This window comes from Papilio machaon, chromosome 5, assembly GCF_912999745.1.
Source record: "Papilio machaon chromosome 5, ilPapMach1.1, whole genome shotgun sequence".
NCBI lineage: Eukaryota > Metazoa > Arthropoda > Insecta > Lepidoptera > Papilionidae > Papilio > Papilio machaon.
Window position 1 is genome coordinate 8,978,809 of NC_059990.1, and position 20,572 is coordinate 8,999,380.

At 32.4% G+C, this 20,572-nt stretch overlaps 1 protein-coding gene across 1 annotated transcript; it reads right to left on the bottom strand.

The window, feature by feature from the left end:
- Positions 1 to 15,852: 15,852 nt before the first annotated feature.
- Positions 15,853 to 20,533, bottom strand: LOC106709568 (calumenin-B). Its single transcript, XM_014501389.2, has 7 exons — positions 20,311 to 20,533; positions 20,012 to 20,234; positions 18,401 to 18,560; positions 17,903 to 18,029; positions 16,903 to 17,024; positions 16,430 to 16,545; positions 15,853 to 16,324 (listed from the first exon to the last, which is right to left on the bottom strand). The coding sequence occupies exons 2-7, from the start codon at positions 20,227 to 20,229 to the stop codon at positions 16,099 to 16,101; spliced, it is 969 nt and encodes a 322-aa protein (XP_014356875.2). The 5' UTR covers positions 20,230 to 20,234; positions 20,311 to 20,533; the 3' UTR covers positions 15,853 to 16,098.
- Positions 20,534 to 20,572: the final 39 nt, after the last annotated feature.

Genomic DNA, 20,572 nt, shown 5'->3' on the forward strand with positions numbered 1-20,572 from the left:
ATATTTTTGCAATGTACGTAAAACAATCTGTTTGAAATACGCGCTCTTTTTATTTACATTTTAAAAATTTAATTAAGGACTGCTTGTTATATCTGTTAACTTATACATTTAGCATATTTTTTACACTGTTTCATTAATCCAAGTTAAATATTCTTTACTTTTTTTTTAATTCGATTATGTAAACATTAACCTAAATATTAAACGAGTATCGTCGTAATGACCTTAAAAAGCAAGTTAAACTGTTATAAAATCTCACCAAAAACTTGAATGTAAAAAAATCTACTTTCACATTTCAAAGGTAACACGGCAACTGAGGCGGCGTCTTGAGAAATTAATTAAATAGTAAAGTGCTAAGGGTAGGATGCGGTAAAGTAAAAGAAGTAAAAAATAATTACGTGTAATTATACATCGTTCGGTGAGCGCAAGAGGCTGTTGTAATAAAAAAATGTCTTGCCCCAAACGCTTCCGGCGCTCACGTTGATAGGTCCTGTGTTTTTTCCCTTGTAATTAATTTGTCAAAGAAAAATTTAAACTTCCTTACTCTCTTACAAAATAACTTCTTTTGCTAATTAAAATCTATATTTTAATGTAAAATTTTATTTTATGTATACTAACAAAATTTAGTTATATTTTATTACTTCTAGAATATTATGGCTAGATAACATTGGAAATAACCAAAGGTGGGCATTAACTCGTTAATCCGTTAATCGTTAATTAACGAAGTTAACATTTTCCTTAACGGATTAACTTTTAAGTTAAATTCAAAAAGTGTTAACGCTCTTGTTAACTTCCGTTAAATTCTACTTCCGTTAATTTAGTCCGTTAATTGTTACAATAGACACTTATTGACGTGTTGTCATTTTATTTAAATTATGCATCAGACTACATTCGTAAGTTCGGCTATGTTCGGCGACCGTCGGCGAGTCGAATGGTGAACGAGAACGAGAGAGAACGAGAACGAGCGAGTGTGATGCATGTTATACAATACACCGAGCGGCCGGGATAGACGTGATCAAAAGAGTACCACAGAATCCTTGTTCGAAAATAGTGACGATTTAAACAAACTTACCTCTATCAAATATTGCGAAGTTTAGGCGCTAGACACCTTCAAAGTTTATTAATTATTTCCTATTTCCACAAATGTCTCGAAAAGTCTTTATTACATTTTATTCACATTAAAACTGGTTTTCATTTATTTAACATCACTTTTTTTAGAACAAGACTTTGTTATAAAATCAATATAAGGTTCGAAAACACTTTACTCTTAATACAATAATTGTTATACGTGAGACGCAAAATCTATTAAAAAAAGATAAACTCTGCGTTGAATAGCAATCAAAATAATCGAGAGTGCATTACTCTTCAACGTCGTACCTAAAATACAACTAAACTTTGTTGCAGACAAAATGTTTATTTTAATTTTGGAGTTTAAAGACAACAAAAAATATTAAAAAAAAATAGTTTATGGTTCATTCGAAAAAGCGTACAAATAGGATTTTTTTTGTCATTGCGTAGATAGGAAACAAACAATGAAAAATAAATTTAAAAATTCGAAAGACGAAATGTGCACGCAATAAACGTTCCTCAAAAACAAAAGGGATTTAGGTGTTTATTACCGTCGTTTGTTTTTTTGGGGCTTCTTCATAGTCAACGAAAAATAATTTTACATTTTAAAAATATGAACAAAGGATCAAATGGACAGCCGCACAGAGAATACGATAACGAACTCGATGGATTTATGGCCCCAATCCTTCTAATGGTCGGGGATGCACGTGCGCTGCGCAAAGACAATAGCGAAGATAATTTGTTTGTTTACAAAAAAAGTATACGACAAAACGAGAAAGAATGAGGAAAAAGATAAAATAATTATGTTAGTGAAATAATGTTAAACTGTGTTATACTAAATTTAATATATGAAATGTCGCCACAAAAAGACATCGATTTTTTTACGTATATCGAAAGTTTATTTTAAAATTAATCGAATGTCGTTGAAAATAATCAAAACATATTCTTACTAATTAACTATAACGATTTTATAGGTGATAAGAAAGAGAGAAGACATCACCCGCGATCGGTTGTTTTCATTATGTCGTGTAACTTATGCTCTATACACTGAGAGTAATTTAACTTGATTTAACATATAACAATAGATCGGACGATAGATCATTAGATGATAGAAGTTATCGAAGGCATCTCAGTTGTATAGTTTTATGTGTTGAGATGTATCACTGGATTGGTTATATAGTTTATTTATCTATGTTATGATAAGTTTCCTCTGATGTTAGAAGTTTTATTAATAAATCTATATTAATAAATAAAAAGTACGTAAAAATGATAAGTCTGTTCGTGGGTTCTTAGCTAAAATAAAAAAAAATATATGTATTACCAAATTATACATAAAATTAAATGTTCAGTTGTTGGAGTATGAGCAAATGAATATCCGGGAGCAAATAGTAACAGATAAATGTAAATACTGCACAAAAGTTTTGATTGTTTTTTTTAATATTATCACATGTCACTGTAACTGTTTAATAGAAAATTTGTGTTGTCTAAATTTAGTTAGCTCTCTAATTCCGTGACGTCGGATTGTCGATAAAAAAATTGACTGAAAAAGTCAATTGTCCATCATTGTCAGTGTAGTATATGTGTGTAACTAGTGCATGCTATGTCATTATTATGGTACAGGCATTAGTACATCGCTTCTACTGTCTAAATTATATTTTAGTATATTATACTAGCTGTCGCCCGCGACTCCGTCCACGCGCAGTTAAAAAAAACTTAATAGGGTTATGAAAAATACATGTTGGCCGATTCTCAGACCTACTGAATATGCTCACAAATTCATGAGAATCGGTCAAGCCGTTTCGGAGGAGTACGGTGACGTTAACTGTGACACGAGAATTTTATATATTAGATAACTAAACTATAGATAGGATTAGCGATCGCCCGAGATTTCGTAAGCGCAGTAAAAAAATAGCCTAAGTTCTATTGAAAGTCTCGACAAAATCGGTCCATACGATTCGGAGATTATTCGTATGGCCATTTCCCGCTTGCGCCTTATACTCGTAATATAAACAAAAATTAACTTTAACTGTTAACTTTAACTTGCGTTAAATTTTCGTAAATTAAACGCTTTAACGATTAACGAAGTTAAATTTTTATTTAACGAATTAACGATTAACGAAGTTAACTTTTTGATTAACTGTGCCCACCTATGGAAATAACTATACATGGGAAATGACCTTAAGCCTCTGCGTTAAGTATATATTATACGTAATATTCGGGTTCATTTTAGTAGGTCGTATGATTACTTCGTACTATAAAAGGCTCACGTAACACAAAAACTATTCGTACCCGATGAATCTCGCTACCATTTTACGGGTTGACGTTAAAAATTTGTAATTTGATTACGTCCAATTTTTACTGTCTGCTGCTCGCTGAGTATTGGAGTCGCTGTGTGCATTTATTGCATTAAAATGGTAGCAAGTTATTGGAAAAAAATATTTCTACGCATCACTAATTTTTAGACCATTTTTGTGTTAATATTAGATACTTCATTTTTGCAGAGTTCTTTAAGGACCATTGCTCATATTGTTCCATTCAGAGTATGTCACAAAGTAAGTGTTGTAAATTACATTACTTAAATAGTTAATATCAAACATAGACGTGCCTTACACAGTTATTACTGAGCTTAAGAAATCAGGCGTTCAATATATGCGACTCTTCGAAAACCTCGCGTTAAATTAAATAGAAAAATATTTTAGCACACTTGTAAAGGTTCAATATCATAGAAAATAATATGATGAGATTACATTTCACATCAGATCGCACATCTATTGGGATCAATTTTAATCTAAATTCCGCCGAGCCGCTTCTTTGAGTCGCAAAGCTTCGCAAAAGCTCGCTCCAATCCACTGATTACGGATCCCGTCATATATGTTTATGAAGGAACTCGGGACATGTAATTGAAATCATTTCATATATGATATCACATGTTTCCACATCTACATCTGATAATAAAATTAATATTAAATATTTCAAGCAATTCGAGTAACAAGAAATATTACGTAGATATTTCATTTCTACTTCTGAAACGGTTTGAACGTAACTTAGTTTACAATGTAATATTAATTTGCACATATTTTGTATTCCATTCAAATTGAAAAATATATATATATCTTTAAAAATACATAAAGAATACACTTTTTTTGCTGAAAGTCAAAGAAGCAAACCAAAAATCAATAAAGGCTTGAAACACAAAGAATTCCGCTCGGATTCAATTTCGAGTTATAAATGAGATAACCGAATTACTTTGAAACGTTTTGCAATCCTTTGTTCGCGGTAAATATTTAGAGTTCGCTGGTGATATTCATTAAGCCGGTACTAATTGAACAAAGTCGCTTTAGTGCCTCTAAATTTAATTCTGTTTGTTCGTTCTTTACTGTGAAAACGTCATTTTTATTTAGACAATGTTCAATGATACACTGTTCATAAAAATGAAGCAATCCCTAGTTATTTTAATTCTTCTAATTTATTTTCTATAGGTGTTCTACAAATTGCTAGACGAGAATACAGCTTCAGTAGCCATTTTTTCAATGGTTAGTACAAGAGAAATATCAGAGAAATTCGACAAGAAATAAAAAAACATGTGTTGTTACCAACAAACAAAAAAAAACATAATACTGTCTCTGTCTCTTCAAGTATAATGAAAGGGATGACATTCTTTTATACGTAGAAACTAAAATTAATACATAAATTGTGTTTTTAATTCAAACAACAGCAAATCTCCGAGTCATGTTGGTGTTACACATATTAAATCTAAAATTTAATTAATACAAGTTTAGTTAATTAAGTATTCACCTAAATTAATTAATTTTCTTTGTTCAACAGACGTTAAGTAGAAAGATTTATTACTTTTAAGCAAAGTAACTTGGACGTTTTGTTTATTTGTATAAATTCAGAAATGTTTTATTGTAAAATACGCCGCCACACGTACACTAATTAATTGGTGACTAAAGGAGGCTACCTAATATTTACTTTGATAAATACTTTACCTATAAAATTTACGCTTTTATTTAGTAATCTTTAAAAGACTCCTAATGCGGTGGTTAGTGCTCACATATATTTAGGAGGTTTGAGATAATGAATCGATCGCACTTAATTTCAATGATAGATTTTTTTTTCTTTGTAAATACTGCTCACGTTTTTGCATCTTTCCAGTCATGTATGTATATAAACTAACAAACAGAAGTAAAAACAAACTGGTAAACAGTAAACAAGCGCTGCGGTCGCGCTGGGTCAACGGGAAAGGGCAGAAGTAAAACGAAGCGCTTGAAATGAAATTAAATTTAGGTGTTGAGGTGTTCCGCAAACATCCGCCGCTCTAATGAGTCCCCAACTTTGTTTTCTTTTAACATTAATTCAAAGATTGTAAGAAAAAGTGATAAAGTTTAGTTCGGTACGCGCTCTGCTTTTTGTTTACCGGCAACACATTAGATAAAAATATACAAATCTGAAATCCTAGTATTTTTTATGAATCATGAGTAATTTTTTTTTAATTAATAAACCTAAAAGTTTTAACAAAATTATTCCATTTGTGACGTAATCAAGAACTTAATTTTATATTTATTACTGTGTCTATCTGGGATATCTCAGTAAACACACGTAAAAGTTTTTTCACAATTTCAAGCGTAATCTTAAAAAGAAGCAAAGTTTAAAACTCATTAGAGGGAGAGCAATGCTGGCGGAGTGTATGGTTGTAAACGAATTTCAACTTTAAGCCAAAGTCTTACTTTCAGATGTTGTCTTTATACTTTTCGTCTCGCAGGACACTCCGACTTTGATACACTTTTCACTTTTGTTTTTTAGATATTTAAAATTTAATTTTATGGCAAAAAACATTTTTTTAACATGAATAACGACTGTTTTTGTAAACTGAAGAGTAATTTCATTCGATATCTATCGATATCATCAGTGAAAATCAAGATAAAGCTCTTTTAAATCCCAATAATTCTAAAGCATAAAAGTATAGTAAAAAAAATACATGTCTCAGTAAAGGATTACAATAAATATATGAGCAGTTCACTTATTGCACAATCCGCCACAATTCAACGCTCAAATTATATCGTGTATTATAATTTTGTACGATTGTAATGAGATCAGTGGATTTTATTACAACGAACATTATTGTTGTTCAGCTTTATTGTAGTTAAAGGCTGAATATTTTAATCCCAGCATCAATTTATACGCTATAGTCGCTTGATTTTCATCGCTTCATATACACCACGTTGTATGTACCTATACATGAAAGAAGAATTACAGATAATGTAAATTTTATATTAAAATTTTGATAATGTAAGGTGTAATTTTATATTTTTCCACTGTATCAAGTACATTAGCTCTTGTAATAAAATTGTCTTATGGAAATGTAATTAAAGAAAATATTTTTCACAGTATTTATTGTTGAGAAAAAGGCAAACTTTTTGTTTTTTCTTATTTATGCCTCTTCACGAATTCTGAACTCATAATATAGAACTGGTAATTTGATGTAAACAAATATAGCATTCAAAGTTTGTCAAAGTTTTACCCTCGAAGGTGCAAAATAACAATAGGGAATAGGGAATAAAGGTATCAGATATGTAAGATTTATGTGAATGTTTTGTAATTTTAGTATGTTTTTTTTTATAAATATTTTATAATTAAATTTTTAAAAATTAGTTTAATTCATTGAAAATGCTACCCGAAGACAGTATTTCACACGGACGAAGTCGAGGAACCAACTATGTTATCAAACTTTTGTGCTCAGACTAATGTAAGAGCAGAACGATTTTTGGGATATGGAAACGAAAAGCCTACGTCTACACTTTTGCAATGGGTATCTAACACTATAGTTCGGTGCTTAATATGATTTTATAATAAGAAAATCCAAAACTTATATCCAAAATCCAAAGCTACTTTTAAAAATATACCTTCTCATTTCGGGGATTGTCAACATAGCTAATAAAAGGTTTCATGCGACCGCAAATTTATTAACCATTAAACTTAAGTACAACTTAGTAACAACTTAGCAAAGCAAGAAGTTCAGAGTATGTATGGATGCACATAGCGCACCAACTTACAAACTATGAATACACTTGCGCACCCTTCAGGCAATGCTTATCTTATACCTCGCTTACATATACCTCGGAAACCAACTAAGTCTACGAACTCATTATACGAATTACGAGATGTCTAAGAACATTACCTTTTTACTCATACAATTAATGTCTGACTAGTTTTCCATCTTTACGTCGTAGAGGTGAAGAAACATAACCGCGATAGAACTAACAGCTTTTTTTTAAAAATAAGGGGGCAAACGAATAGCAGGAACACCGAGGTGATCAACTACACCCATGGACATCCGCAACACCAGAGGAACTGCAGATGCATTGCCGACTTTAAGGAAATGGTATGCTCGTTTCTTGATGGTCCTTAAGTCATATTGATTAGGTGCTACTTTTAGTACTCATTAACTTTATCGCAGTTACGGAACCTTTCTATAATATAATAAAAAAATGAATAACGAAACATTTATCTGCTTATAATATTGCTATTTAAAGATATGCAAGGATATACAGATAAAAAAAAATTGTTACCAAAAATAACGAGACTATATAAAATCTGTTTCGTGTAACTTTTACATGATATTAGGAGTTGATTAATACTTTCTTGACTATATAAAGTTGTAAACACTTCTTACAAACTTCGCTGCGACCAAACTCCACCTGTGGTATCACTCAGAAAGTTTCATAAATTAACAAACTCGGCCGGAGAAATGTGAGTGAGTGTGGAAGTCGGTGCAAATTACATTTTCTTAGTCGCAAGACTTGTGACGATGAAGTTTGAAGACTTGCCTTGCGTTTGAGATACAAGTTACCATGAATTTCCACTTAAAGAAGAAAAAAAATCTTTTAAAAACCTGAGCTACCAATACGTCTTTGTACTAATATTTCTGTAGTTGAACTACATTGTTACTTATTCGGTTTATAAATAAAGAAGATTCGAGAAGCATTTCTCCTATATTCGACGCATAAGCTACAACTGCGACACAGAACTTTACATAGAACATTTAAAAACACCCAAACGAAAAGTGGAACTGATTCCGTCCCATAACCGAGCATAACGTTAAAATAAAGATTCAATCAGTCTTGATTTAAATATTAAATGAAATACATACTACGTTTACTTAAATTAAAATGTTTTATAATTTAATCTAAATTCCATGAAAGCACTCGATTTCTCCCAAGCTCCTGCAATATAAAATTGATTTTCCCCCACTTATATCGGAATGTTTTCAGGTACTTGATCTCATAGCAGCTATTTCACGAGACTACTTAATTTAATCTCGTTGAAAAAGCATATTAAATTCCCCTTTTAAGTAAAGATTTAAAACATTTACATAATTATTATATGTTACGGACTTATATCAAGTTCTAGTCTTTTTCTTAAATTTCATTATAATCTGTGTAAATGTGTAAAAACAAATTTAATGTTATATATATTAGGTCCTTACATATGAAATTGGCGTTTTGTATGGGAGGAACAAAAAGTCGAATATTTTTTAATATAATATATTTAATTAATCAAAGTATGAACCATTATTTTCTATGCACTTTTGCCATCTCATAGGTAGTTCATTGATCCCTTTACTAAAAAAACCAGTCGGACGGGAATCAATAAAATCTTTGAAGGCGATTTGGACTGCCCCATCGGAGTTGAATTTTTTCCCTTGCAAGAAGTTATCCAAATTTCGAAAAAAATGGTAATCTGTTGGAGCAAGGTCCGGGGAGTACGGAGGATGTCTTAGACTTTCCAATTGAAGCTCTTCTAATTTAGTAGCCGTCTGTTGCGCAGTGTGTGGTCTAGCGTTGTCGTGAAGCAGCAGTGGCGTGGAGCGATTGACCAGCCTAGGTTGTTTAGCCGCTAGCTTTTCCATCATGGTTTGCAATTGCTGACAATAGACATCAGCCGTAATAGTCTGGCCAGATTTGAGAAAACTGTAATGAACAATACCGGCACTAGACCACCAAACGCTTACAAGTAACTTTTTTGGGGTTAATTTTCGCTTGGGGCAGGATTTGGCTGGCTGGCCAGGATCCAATCATTGCGCTGAGCGCTTCCGATTATCGTAAAGAACCCATTTTTCATCACAGGTAATGATTCGGTTTAAAATACCTTCATTATTGTGCCGGTTTAGTAATGTAACGCAACAGTCGACGCGCGTTTGCCGGTTTGCTTCAGTCAATTCGTGAGGTACCCACCTTTCAAGCTTTTTAATCTTCCCAATTTGCTTCAAGTGAATTAAAACAGTTTTATCACTAACATCGCAGCCTGCAGCTAACTCGGACGTGGTTTGCGATGGATCCGCTTCCACAATAGCCTTCAACTCTTCATTATCAACTTGAGGCTCAGGCCGTCCACGGGGCTTGTTCTGCAGATCGAAATTTCCAGAACGAAAACGTTGGAACCAAAAACGAACTGTGTTTTCTTTTGCAACACGACCGCCATACACATCATTCACCCTTCGAGTCGTTTCCGCAGCACTAGTGCCACGGCGGAACTCGTACTCGTAAATAATGCGATATTTTAAGTTTTCCATTTTGTAAAATGAGTGACGCAAACAGAAAAAAACAGAAGAAAAAAAACAAATGAATGACGGTCATCGAACCACAAATACATGAGTCTATAGCTGTACAAATTTGAATTTGGAATTCCTTACCAAAGAGGTGAAATTCGTGATTAAAGTGGCCAGTACGAAAAACGCCAATTTCATATGTAAGGACCTAATATTTGTACATAAGGAATAAAGACGGAAAACTATGAAAGACCCTCTATAAACCACTTATTCTAAAGTATGCACTTCCATAAAAATAAGCTTCGTACCATCAATATCAACGACTTACGACCGAATTTCCCTTGAGCATGATTCACAAGCCAATAAGGATAGCCGACTCAATACAAAATGAATATTACCATACAAATTCCCGTTCTTATACAAACTGAGCGACTCTGCCTCGTCGTAAGTATCCTAAAATGTGGTACAGCTCCTTTGCCTTGCAAATGTTTACGAGAAATATGAAAATATAGCTCGGCTTGACTTTCATGTACTCATAGTAAAGAAGCATTTGCAATTGCCGTCCCCAAATATCACATGAAAGCTACGGCAGTCTTTTGTTCAATTTGGTTTGTTTTCAATGCCGTGTTTATTGCTGTCATATTAGTATGCGTTCTAGCTTTTACTTTAATACGAACTGAAAATCTGCTAAAATTCTGCGTAATATCTGTTTTTTTTTTTTCAAATAGATTCTCTTCATAAAAGAGGTCCTTTCATCTGTCTTGTGCCAGTATGTTTTTTCACAATTGTTTCAACAGTGAAAATTCACAGCTCATAAGATAAACATAAATACATAAACTCATTTTCCATAAACTGGTTCAACGAACTTTACTCAATCATTCGCACAATCTCCCCTACTACATTACAAATGAAGTCTAATGAAAAATAAAATTAAGTAAAATATTTTAACAGCGAGGACGGATCGGTGAATAAAAAAAGATTCAAAGTAAGTCGCGAGACACGGAATAAAATTAAATTCGAGTCAGGAAGATCCGCGAAGACTCACTCGCTCTAATGACTTGCCAACAACTTGTTTCTTTCCTAAGATTAAGTCAAAAATTGCGACAAAACTTTCTTTTTGTACATGACAGCGTACTTCGGAGAAAAACTTCTAACTTGGTATTATTTATCTTTCCTTACTGTGTCATTTTTTTTATTATTTCATACAGCGTATTGGTAAATTGAAATTTCATTATTTTTAATTACTAATAGTACTTTTTCGCTGTATTTTTCTCCATCATCTTCGCTCTTCTGTTCAGAAAATTAATATAAGTAATTAATATTTGATCGTTCCCATCATTTGTTCTCTAACAACGGGAGAGACCGCTTGGCATTAATAAAAGACGAATTACTCGTTTGTCTTTTGTTCTGACACAGATAAAAGAATGACTTTTTCGATATATTATCTGTACTCTAGATAAAAAGCATGGCCACACATCGCTTTCTACATTCTGTATTATTCCTAAAGTATGAAAATTAGGAATAAAATGAGTTTATTTCTCGATTATGCATACATTTTTGTTCAGTGACAAATGAGATTTGAATCCACAATTCGACCATTGATAAACCATCATAATCTACTTGTAAACTTAAGATACCTAGAGGTGGCAAAATGTTATTATTAAGTTCATATATATAAGAGAAATTTGATTCATTTTCCTCTTTATATTTTAAAAATTTAAACAGATAAAGATTAAGTAAGGCTGTGTAATGAGCGTTGAGCGGCTGTAACGTCCATTGTCTTGCAGTTGTGTGTTCCAGCTTCATAGAGGGCGCTGCTATTCAGCACAATGGCGTTGGCGCCCAATCGATTTGTTGAACACAAAGGAACAATGAAAAAGTTGATTAATTATTGCTTAAATTTTTATTCTTCTGTAATTAATTTAACAGGTTAGCTATATTTTTAGATTTATTTTTTTCAAAATGGGACATATTATTTATCTTTATTTAAAATAAAATTACTTTAACTGCTGCATTCAGAGTAGTTAAGTGGTGGTCTTTAATTTAAATTTAGACAACTGTGAGTACGGAAGTAAGTGCAACTTAATACTTTTATTTCGTGTCGAAGGTCAATTTTAGTCCTCTTCCCCTTTCCATCCCTTTCTTTAAGGAAGAGATAGAAAGGAGAAGTGGATTTGGGGAATGAGGGAACACGTAGGAAGGGGATATGTCCTCTTTCTGGTTGTCTTCTGTCGATTAAAGAAAGGTAACGTATCTGCAAATCCGGTTGTCTGTGGGCAACGGGCTCGCTGTTTTAATATACCTGGCCACCTGCACCTTTGCTGCCGTTTACAACTTACATATAATAATAATATTATAAAATGTTTATTTAATAACGCCTGATTTAGAAATTATTTTATCACACAAATGACTACTTTTTTCCGAATTCTTTTATATCAACAGTGACACAAAAGTGACATCTCTGGTAAAAGTGGTCTTTACCCTAATGGAAATAACGAATCAACGAACATTTGACAAAAGCTTTGGAAATCGAAAGCCCTAATGCTGAGTACACCTGTGTGATTTTAACATCGTCGTTTGTACTGTTATGTTCGTAATGCCAAACGTGAGAAGGAAAAATGCAACATTATAAAAGTTTTGTTGTGGGTTTCCACTGTCAAAACACTTGTGTACAAACATATTGTTATGCCATCTTGCTCTTTGAAGAACACAAAGACAATATTATATTTTGGTACAAAATACAAGTATTGCAGCAGTGGAAATCAATGTTAAATGCATTTTTAAATTCTTTTGAGTCTATTAAGTATCTGAAACTTTAATTACGGCACTTCTTTATTATGTAATACTTCCTGGAATGTATTAAATGTTGAGTAACGCAATCTCAGAAAAGTAAAGCTGTTTTACGTAACTTTCCTTAATTAAAGTCATTTTTCTAAATATTTTCCTGCTATAATTTTCCTTATTAAAATCTTTTCTGTTGCGTATTATTAAATACTTAACTAAAAAAACAATTAGTTTCAGAAAAACAACGTAAAACTCGTTGAACCTATATTTAAATTTTTATTACTAATTAGGTAATTAATAGGTCGTTCGGAAAGTCATTTCGTTTTATCTCGACTTAGGATTCATGTATTTTCGGCGAAGATGCACCACGTCCTGGAAGGTCGGCTGATAAAAGCATTATTAAACATAAAAACTAGAAACAAACATAGAAATAAACATAGAAAATATAAATAAAAATGAAATTAATTAAAAATGGTATTTTGTACAACGCAACGTCAACTACATTGGTGACTGTACTTTACTGTTTATTTATTTATAATACAACTACGTCCAAAAAAACTTACGATTACAATATTAATCACAGTACGATAAATTGTAAATAGATTAATATGAAATCCCTTTTCTTATAACTAAGAGTTATAATGTTAAATCAACTGCTCAATAACTCATGAAAACATTATCTCCTCATTTTTGTGTTATCTAATATTCTTGCCGTTACTGTTTTCAATTCGGAACCAGTTACTTTTTACATTGTAAATTCCTCCAAAAATATCTCTCCGATGAGAAATGATGTAAAGAGAAGGCTCATACTGTATTATTCATTCGCACATAATAAGTGTGATCAACAGGATATAACGTTCTTTACGTGCATTATTCGCGTAATAAATGCAAATTACGCGCTCACAAAATTACGCCGCATAAAAAGTGGCGAAACAAATATTTTCTTACTCGGCGTTAACATTTGAAAGGCAAAGGAGTCGTTCCATATTTTTGCATACTTACATCACGACATAACGCCTGTTCATATAGGAAAGGAAATTTGTATGATAATATTCATTTTGCATTCACTCGGTTATTCTTCTTCGCGGCTTGTTGTGGATTGCGCTCGAGGGAAATTCGTTCTCGTGTCGCGTATTGATGCTGAAGATATAGCGCTAATGAAAGAGACTAACTCGAAGTACTCCTGACTGAAACAATGTTTACTTACTGTCCACTGTATTGAAGCCTTGTAACCTACAGCATGCCTTTATATTTACCTACGTTTGTAGGTACAGTATTATTTTTTTACAGGTGACAGAATAAAGAAGGTAGTGACGACTAAAACGACGAATGATAGTACAATTTTTTCAAGAAGCGAGCGTATCACCATCTCAAAGGTCGGCAACGCATTTGCGATTCCTCTGGTATTGCAGATGTCCATGGGCGTCGATGAACACCTTGGTGTTCCCACTGCTCGTTTGCCCCCTTTTTTTATAAAAAAAAAAAAAAAAAGAAGAGAACCTGTTGTATTAACTGTTGTTCAACAGTTTCGTAGATCAGTATACAGTCAGGGAGATAATGATGTACACTTCAAGAGATTTTTCTTCGTCCTTATTTAATGTATTCCAGTATCTTTACATCTGTACCTTACGTGAAATATACGCGTCGCGTAATTGTCATTTCGACGGGGCCTGTATCAATATCAGTAAATAAGAGTGGCTTAACCGAGGCGTAGAGAAATATGCCAGAGTGTTATATGTTGGTATCCACGCCTCGCCTCCCTCCAGACTTTATTGACGACTGCCGATATATTCTCCGCCTGGCCTCTTAACTTATCGAACGTCATTCAATCACAGTTTATAAAATATCATTCTATCTAGAGTTTTAGTGGTAATATTTAAAGTGAAAGATAGAAACTTTACTGATCTGGCATCTGTTGTAATAAATTTCATATATCCGAGATACTGTTAAGGTGTTTACGAAATAAGTATATTATGCTAAACTTAGCTTGCATACTATATGTATTTTGACATGTTGGATCATTACTTTAAGTTGGCCCCTATAGATTTTTTTTATATTACAAGGTGGCAATTGAGCAAACGGCCACCATAGAACGAAACATCCCCAGTTGCAGATGCGTCGCCTACCTTTAATCGACAGAGGAGAGGACGCACATGAAGATGACATATCCTCTAGCTATGCGTCCCCTACTCCATTAAATCTACTTTCCCTTCCCATCCTTTCCTTAAGGGTGGGAAGAGAATACCAGTGAATTTAAAAAAAAATCAGACAATATTATGTTTTTGCAAATGTATGGGCAGAGTAAACGCGTGGTAATTTTGATAATTTTTAGTAAACTGTTCATTACCTAGATTATGTTTTCGATAAAAAATAAACTGAAATTCCTCATAGGATAAAGGATTCTAGGTAAATAAAATAAAACGATTTTTTATTAAGATCATTTATTAATCTAACTAGAGCATAAACAATTCCTATGTTAAATTGTACTTGACGTTAGTAAAAAAAAATGTTTAAAAATATAAAAATACAGATTAAACATGAAAATATTGTTGCCATCATAAAATATATTATATCAAATTTATTATTATATTAGTATATTTATCTATGAAATGCATAAAATAATACAAGGTTTAAAAAAAACTTGAAAAAATATATTTACCATTATTTTATTATTCAAATACAAGTTTCTAGTCAAACGGATAAAAAAAATATCACAAAATATTAAGTAATGCCATCATTTACGTAAAAAAATGGATAAAAAATCCAACAAAGTAGTTAATAAAAAAATATACCAAATAATGGACAATTACAAAACTAATATATAAAAGAAAATGCTTTGGTATCATTAGAAACTAGGTAATGTCTAGATTAAAGTTGGCTTAAGAGATTCTATAAAACTAATTATGGCAGGTTTTATTTGATAGAAATATTAAATTTTAAAATATTTGATATCAAAGAGATTTATTTTAATATTAAATCTATTGTAAAATAACTTCAATTAATAGTAAAAAAGCTTGAATTAAAATGTTTTTTCATTTAAAAAAAATGTATATTCGAGTAACTTTTACTTCATTTTTTTATTAGTTAAATGTAATTTGAACACATTTCATAAGATGTGTTGGAATTATATGTAATTTACGTGCATTTTTTTTTATTATAAATTTATGTTTAACATAAAAATATCAAAACGAGATAAAAATATAAATGAATATGTTTTACAATAGAAGTAAAATTTAAAGATGTAAAACACGTTTTACAATTAAACATTATTAAAAATGGCAAAAGTACATAACTTTAGGACCAATTTTTCCATTATCAAATATTTGCAAAAGCTTAATAATCATAGATAAAGTAGATTTTTTTATCAATTTCAGTATGAATTACTTTTAACTTGAACAGTTACCAAATTTTATTATCAATTTCTATTGTAATTTTATTGAAAAAAAAAAGTTGATAACAAAAAAAAAGTTCTTAATAGACATTACAAACTACAAAGTTTTAAAGGAAGCTATCTGAAAAATTTCAAAATTTGGTCCTTAAATTACATTTCCGTAAATCAAATAAACGATATTCAGCTTGCCTCATTGAGGCATAAACGAAATTATGACAAGACTCGTTCAACCACATTGAGGCATAACCGAAATTATGACAAGACTCATTCAACCGCATCGAGGCATTACGGAAAAAATTACATAAAATATTTAGAACTCATCATGCCTCGCTAAGGCTTCACCAAAGTCAGTAGCCTGGCTACCAACAAAGAGATCATACTTGTCGAGGATCTCTGCCTTAGTGAGCTTCTCATCAGCGTCTCCATCTGCCTCGAACACGAGATGCCTTGCCTCTGCCTCCGCGTGGTCGAACTCTGGCGGTGCAATCCAATCCTTCACCTCAGTCTCATCCATGAAGCCATCCTTGTTTGTATCCCTTTCAACGAATTCATTTTTTACATTAACAATTATTACTTTAGATAAAATTACTTTAAAAAAAATATTAAGATTATATCTATTAATAATATTTAACTTATCTTACCTATAACCTGTGAACTGTTCACGTTCCTGCTTCACCCAATCAGGTTCGTCTTCTTCATCACCATCTTCCGGTTTGTACATGTCTCCGATGTACTCCTCCAATGACACCTTGCCATCCTGAAGTCAATAAATCTGAAGTTTAAGATGCTGGACATATTTATGAGTGTTTTTTTAATATATTTTGCTAACACTATCTACACTCCGATATTTATCAATATTATAATAGAAATAAAACCTGCATTAATTTAAAATTCAACACATCAATGGGGTTATGTATAAGGGCCAAGTAACGAATTGATAATTTTTACTTTTAATCTTTTTTTTATGTTAACAACATGAATTAAACACAAATACACATTTCCAGGTGTAAACGTCTTTTGTGCTGAAATAAAAGGGCATATGCGGACTATTTTCCTACATGGTTGAAACTTTGAGAGTCTCTCCTGTAAAGTTGTCAAGTACAATAAGACTTACATTATCCTTGTCAATATCTTCCATAGTCTCCAGTACGACAACATCACGCATACCCGAATGGTCTTCAGGATGCAGGAAGTATGCAAACTCAGTCCTGTTCAGAGCATCATCTTGGTCTCCATCTGTTAAAATTTTATTGATTACTGTGACAAATCACCAAAGAAATAACCTTTTTTGGGGGGGGGGGGAATCTTCAAAAGATACCCTGTCTATTGGGGGAAAACGTGGTTATGTGAGACTTGACCCACTAAAACCTCTGTGGCCATTCTCAAGTCCAACTGGTGAGATTCCCGGGATCTCCAAAGGAATGCACTATGACTACCAAAGTAATAACCTAGAAACTTGTTTTAGGACATGTTTAACTACAAAACAAAATAGCAGGGTTAGATCCCACAACCACTTGATCAGCAGTCTGTACAATAAATCATTAGAATAAATACATCTAAATCTTAAAAATATTATCCAGGAAAATCTATTAATTGAACCTTGTAAGTCATAATCCTTGGTGAGTCGAAAAAAAGCCCTTCCCTTCTGCCGACCCGTCATTGCCTACCTTTAATTGACAGAGAACAGGATGCACTAAAAGATATTACCCTTTCTTATGCATCCTCTCTTATACCAAAGCCAACACCCCTTCACATCCCTTTCTTATATGAAAAGGGTGAGGAGAGGGAGGACTTAGGCATCCAACATCAAACTAGATGTGGAATGACTTCCACTTCACACCTGTCTTCTGTGTGGTTGGGATATTATACTACTTGAGATAGCCCGTTTGTACAAAATACGTTATTGCGAGCTCCTTAACTTGCTATATTATTATCTCGAATGAAGTCAAAGACTCAATAAGACAAAGATTTTTGCATTTCCCTTGACATTTGAAATATCAAGAAGAAACTAATAACCGTGAATATCCACAGCTTGTTATTTCAGTTCTGGTTAGAAATTATACAAGTTTTACGATAATGGAAAACCATAATTACACTAAGAAAAAATAATTTACCAGCATAATGCCACCTCCTGCGATCTCTCTTCAACAAGTTGGAGTAAGTAAAACCTTCACTGTTGGGTGACTTCAGCTCTCTTTCATCCATTTCGTCCATAAAGCCATACACATTCTTTCTGTATGCCTGTAATTATAAAAATATTCATTACTTCAAGTTTAGCAATATATTAAAAGCTTAAAATAAAGTAAAAATTATTTAAAAGTAAGTTATAATTATTTTTGGAAATATTTAATTTTTCATTTCTACACAATAATTTACAATTTTTTACTGTTTTTTTACACAAAATAGTTCAACGTTACTAATATTATAAGTATGAAAGTTTAGATGGATGGATGGATGTTAGAAGGGCTCAACGGATCTTGATGAAATTTGTCACAGATGTCGAAAATAGCCTAAAAGAACACATAGGATATTTATTAATATTTTTTTAACTCCGCGAGGAAGGAGACGCGTGTGACAGCTATTAATAAAATAAAAATAACAAGTTACCGCACCTCCCAAGGAAGCAGTTCATCATTTTCAGGGTTATGTTGTTTCCAGTGTCTCTCCACATCCTCTTCAATGTACCGTTTTTGTGTATATCGAATCCAATCCTTCAATTCCACAAGTGTCACAAATCCATCATTGTCCGAATCAATCTTGTCAACGATTATTCTAGAAACATAATGTTACATGAACGGAGTATGTTTAAAAATATGATAAGGAGGTCAGTGACCTTACAGCACTGCATGAAGAGAAATATAAGGGAAATAATGTTTCACGTAATTTGCATATTATTGGTTCACAATAAACATAACTTTTATAGTTTGTAAAGAATAACTGTACCAGTGAAGTAGTAATCACTAACTACTAGCGTTGAGAGCTTAAAATGTTCTATTTATAATGTTTACTTACTTATTTAAATTTTTGATGTATTGTTTAGAAGTAATTTTGAATTATTTAGTTTATGTTATATTTAATTTTAAGCAATTCCTCCCAAATATGGCTGGTGACAGGTTGGCCGTATAAACTAAAGCCATAACTGTAAGGTTTATAAAACCTTGTGTGCCAATCCCACATGAGTGGGAAATGGCCAAGGGGATGATGAATAAATATAACTTTTATACTGAACTATCTTTTTATTTCAATAAAATCTAATATATAAAATTCTCGTGTCGCGGTGTTTGTGGTTAAACTCCTCCGAAACGGCTTGACCGATTCTCATGAAATTTTGTGAGCATATTCAGTATGTCTGAGAATCGGACAACATCTATTTTTCATACCCCAATTAAGTTTTTTTTAACTGCACGCGGACAGAGTTGCACGCGACAGCTAGTATAATATATAAGTTAATACTCATTATCATCAATTTTAATGAAATATAAATCCATCATTATTAGATCATTTCAATCTATTTAAACTAGTAATAGCATGCATTAGCTTGTTAATAAAAATAACCAGCATAGTCCAAGAAAAATATTGAATAAAAAGGAATTTAATGCTTTAACTAGCAATACATTTTATATCATGTTTCAGCTGTTTATAGCTGTATATTAACACAGTAATTTTACACCTACACACAAACACAAATGTGTGATTTCATTATAAAAAACCATTTATGCAAACATATTGTTATCTCTTTTTTTATTGGTGACAACAGAGATAGCAACATACTTAAATATGTATTACTGCAGTGGAATTTCACGGTAAGAATGTGCAATGTCTACATGACAATAGTTTGCTAGTTTATTTAACCCACATATAGGTGAGATATGCGAGGTAGAGATTAGTCTTAGAAACTATATCTTATCAAGATTATTTGATGTATAAAGAGTTAAGTGACTAGGCCCATGCTTGCTACCCATTGATTTTTTCTAATAGGAAAATATGAGGATTTCTAATAAGCCTTATTCATATATTAAATATGCCAATAGTAAATGCTGTTGGTAAAATACCCCTTTACTAAGTTGTAAAGAAAAATGTTCAGTGGCTGAATGTTTAAGTGGAAGTATAGCTATCAATTTTTAAATTGAGGTCAAGTAAATGACTAGTTAAATTGTTACTTAACTGACTTATTTTCGAATAAAATGATGTATCTAATAACCACATATCAAATTAAACCTTACCCAAGTCTCCGCTTGCTTTCTTCAGGCGGTAGTTGATCGAAACTTTTGGCCTGATCTTCTCCCAAGAACGCGTCGTGGTCGAATTGCTTATTGTGATGTTCATTCCTAAAATGTTCCTGGTCCGAAAGATGGTCCATCAGCCGTTTGGTTTCCTCGGGACTAGGAACACCAGCAAACACAGCTGATATAGCCAAAACCACAAATAATGTTGTCTTCATTTTGCCTGTGAAGTTCAAATTACAATGAAATATATTTGGCTTAATAAATTAATTAAAACATACCAGTGTGCTTTGGCGTACCGGAGTTTCCTACTTGCTAAATTCGTTCTGGAATCAATAAATTAGTCCAATCACCGGCTATAAAACATTGACCGCCACGTCAATTTTCAACACGTAAACTTCCTGTCTCGATCACAGATTGAATAGATTGTTCCCTACTCTCAAACAGGGATCTCGAACTATCGACTTTATCTCGATTCCGATTCCACAAACTAGGATACCGGAAGACATTCAATATTCACTCACTCACGCAGCGCCGGGCCAGGGCAAAGATTATGAAAGT

Bases quoted from the DNA above. Each gene is read 5' to 3' on its own strand.
- LOC106709568 (XM_014501389.2), bottom strand. From the start codon at position 20,229: ATGAAGACAACATTATTTGTGGTTTTGGCTATATCAGCTGTGTTTGCT. The intron at 18,030-18,400 runs GTGCGGTAACTT...TTATAATTACAG, and splicing joins ATGAACTGCTTCCTTGGGAG to GCATACAGAAAGAATGTGTA. The intron at 16,325-16,429 runs GTAAGATAAGTT...ATTCGTTGAAAG, and splicing joins GAACAGTTCACAGGTTATAG to GGATACAAACAAGGATGGCT.